The 3,061-nt window shown below is 30.9% G+C and overlaps 1 protein-coding gene across 1 annotated transcript; it reads right to left on the bottom strand.

The window, feature by feature from the left end:
- Nucleotides 1–2,626: 2,626 nt before the first annotated feature.
- LOC112031911 (uncharacterized) lies at nt 2,627–3,061 on the bottom strand. The gene has a single exon (XM_024064616.2). It carries the CDS (start codon nt 3,059–3,061, stop codon nt 2,627–2,629), a length of 435 nt encoding a protein of 144 aa, XP_023920384.2.

Below are 3,061 nucleotides of genomic sequence, written 5' to 3'. Positions count from 1 at the left end.
ACGTGGAAAATTGTGGTGCTAGCAGAGGCTTCGGTTATATATATATATATATATATAGATTATACTATACTATATTTCCAAAGTAGTACTATATTCTCTTTTAAAAGGGTTTTGCATTCAATTTGGAAGTGACTTGCACTTGCAATTTTTCTTTTCTACTAAGTTGTAGGTTAATGGAAAATCCACAATACTATTACAACGAAAAAAATCATTGCAATAACATTAGTGTTATTGCAATTGTTGATATGAAGTGTTGCTATAAATTTTGAAGTAATAGGTTTGTGCAACAAATAAATTTGACAAATATCTTGTAGGTATAGTCTATTACTTCAAGAAATACCATACAAATATATCAAACTATTATGCCCTATTGGGGGTGTTTGCATTTGGATTGGGCTTGGTATTGTACCCAATGCACTCTCACAACATCTTTTTAATATAAAGCACAATTCTAAAATTTCTAACATATCTAAAAAGTAGAAATCATATTGCAAGATAAAATCGTATTGTAAAACATAAAATAATTTAGAACATATAAAGAATATAAGACTATAAAGAAAATAAATAAGAGAGAGACATATTTAAACCCTCTCATTTAGTAAAACCCAACCACTTAATAGTCAAAGACTTAATATAAAGAACAGTAATTCCACTCCATTGTAAAAAACTCAAATAAACTTAAACAAATAATAGTGTAGTATACCAATCAAGTGGTAGAACAGCAATGGAAAGGACATTGACAAAAAAAGTAGACACATATTACAGACTCTCATGACTACAAGAAATGCGGTGCATCCTACCAATCCTTATTTGTGTAGAAAGACAGTACCCATACATCCACTATTGGCTCAGATTCTCACCATCATGTTGCTGCTTCACATCTTTTGGCTGTCCTGGTTCAATGTGAAAGGAATTGAAGATGTTCCAGTAACTTAAAAATGAACACAATACAACAACCCATAAATATCTAATTAAAGAAATACAATATAGAGAAGCAAACTTTACCATTGTTAAGCTCTCTAATGAAAATCTAAAGGAATGCAATACAATGAAGCAAACCATATAACTTCATTAAGCTCCCAACTCCATAAGAATTGAGAGAGATTTACCTCATCTTTAATTGTTTAGGAAAATTCAGTATCAAACTTAGGAATGGGTAACAACCTTTTGATGTTAAGAACTATGACAGTAGTCTCAATGCCATTTTTTAGCAGCACCCCCTTTTGATGTTAAGCTCTCTAATTAAGAAGATATATAGTTTGCTTTTCTATGCTACATTCCTTTTATTAGATTTTCATCAGTTGTTGTATTGTTTATGTTTTCAATATATGTGTATATACGTACTATACTTCTCTTTAAATGTAAGAAAAAACATTCCATGAAAGTGAATCATATCGTTTTTGTTTTCAATATATGTGTGTATGTACTATACTTCCAAAGTAGTACTATACTTAAGTGTAAAAGAAAACATTCTATGAAAATGAGTCGTATCGATTTTGTTTTCAATATATGTGTGTGTATGTACCATACTTCCAAAATAGTACTATACTTAAGTGTAAAAAAAAAAAAAATCTATGAAAATGAGTTGTATTGTTTTTGTTTTCAATATATATGTGTGACTTGCAATTTTTCTTTATATGTGTATATACATACTATACTTCTCTTTAAATGTAAGAAAAAACATTCCATGAAAGTGAATTATATCGATTTTGTTTTCAATATATGTGTGTATGTACTATACTTCCAAAGTAGTACTATACTTAAGTGTAAAAGAAAACATTCTATGAAAATGAGTCGTATCGATTTTGTTTTCAATATATGTGTGTGTGTAAGTACTATACTTCCAGAATAGTACTATACTTAAGTGTAAAAAAAAAAACATTCTATGAAAATGAGTTGTATTGTTTTTGTTTTCAATATAAATGTGTGACTTGCAATTTTTCTTTTATACTAAGTTGTAGGTTAATGGAAAATCCACAATTTTATATCACTACAAGAAAAAAAGTTTATTACAATGAAAAAATTGTTGCAAAAACATTAGAGTCATTGCAATAGTTGAAAATACTATAAATATATTTTATTTTATTTTATTTTCCTCTTTTCATTTCTGTTCATTTTCCATCAGCTATGACTGAACATGCATGTGTCAAGCTCACATGTTTTAACAACTATGTTCACAGCAAAAAAAAGAAAAAAAGAAAAAAGAGTAAAGAAAAAATGTTCAAAGTAATCATTCAAAATTCATAGGGAGTAGATTTTTCCACAAAAAAGAAAAAGTCGAAAAAGATATAAGAAAGTAAAGAAATAAGAGACACTTGATTAGTAATGTACGGTAGTCATGACTCCTAGCTCCTATTATTGTCATTTGTTAGTACTCGATTCCATGCTCAAAACATACATTAACGCGAAGTAGTAGTTGATTAATTTAATAGAAGTGCTTAATTAATTTAATGAAATAACCAGCCAATGAAAGACAAGGTTATTTTTCTAAAAATATCATACACATAAAAAAAAGATGGTAGATTTTTCTTTTTGATGGGAAATTCTAGAATTTATTAAACAACAGAAAGATCAAATACAAGTTTATCATGAGCACACACGTGCTCTAAGATACTTGGACATTCCTCTACCCAGGCAACAAAGTCCTCAATAGACTTGGCGTGCTGGGCCAAAACATGAGCAGATACATTTCCTTGTCATTTGGTATGAGAAAAGCTCCACTATTGAAATGAAGAAACTTGAAAGAGGAGCTAGCTAAAACGTTCGCCACAAATGACGGCAGGGAAGCTAGCCCATGAACTGCGTTATAGATTTCCAACGAATCTGTCTCAAATTCTACGTCTTTGATTCCCACGTCCCTGGCAAAACAGACCCCGACTTCCAAAGCTTTTGCTTCGACAGCACCCAAAGGGTAATTACACTTCTTGCTCAGAGCTGCGACCACATCCCCAACATCGTCCTTGATGATAACACCTGCCCCTGCTTGTTTCCTGTTTGAGAAGACTGCACCATCAGTATTGACCTTGTAGTGCCCAAGTCTTGGTGGCTTCCATGCGACCAT

Source organism: Quercus suber, unplaced genomic scaffold (genome assembly GCF_002906115.3).
Source record: "Quercus suber isolate HL8 unplaced genomic scaffold, Cork oak 2.0 scaffold_42, whole genome shotgun sequence".
In the NCBI taxonomy this organism is placed as follows: Eukaryota; Viridiplantae; Streptophyta; class Magnoliopsida; order Fagales; family Fagaceae; genus Quercus; species Quercus suber.
The sequence above is the reverse complement of the archived record's forward strand: the minus strand, read 5'-3'. Positions and strand labels throughout refer to the sequence as shown.

Excerpts from the sequence above, each read along its gene's own strand:
- LOC112031911 (XM_024064616.2), bottom strand. The coding sequence starts at position 3,061 with ATGGTCGCATGGAAGCCACCAAGACTTGGGCACTACAAGGTCAATACT.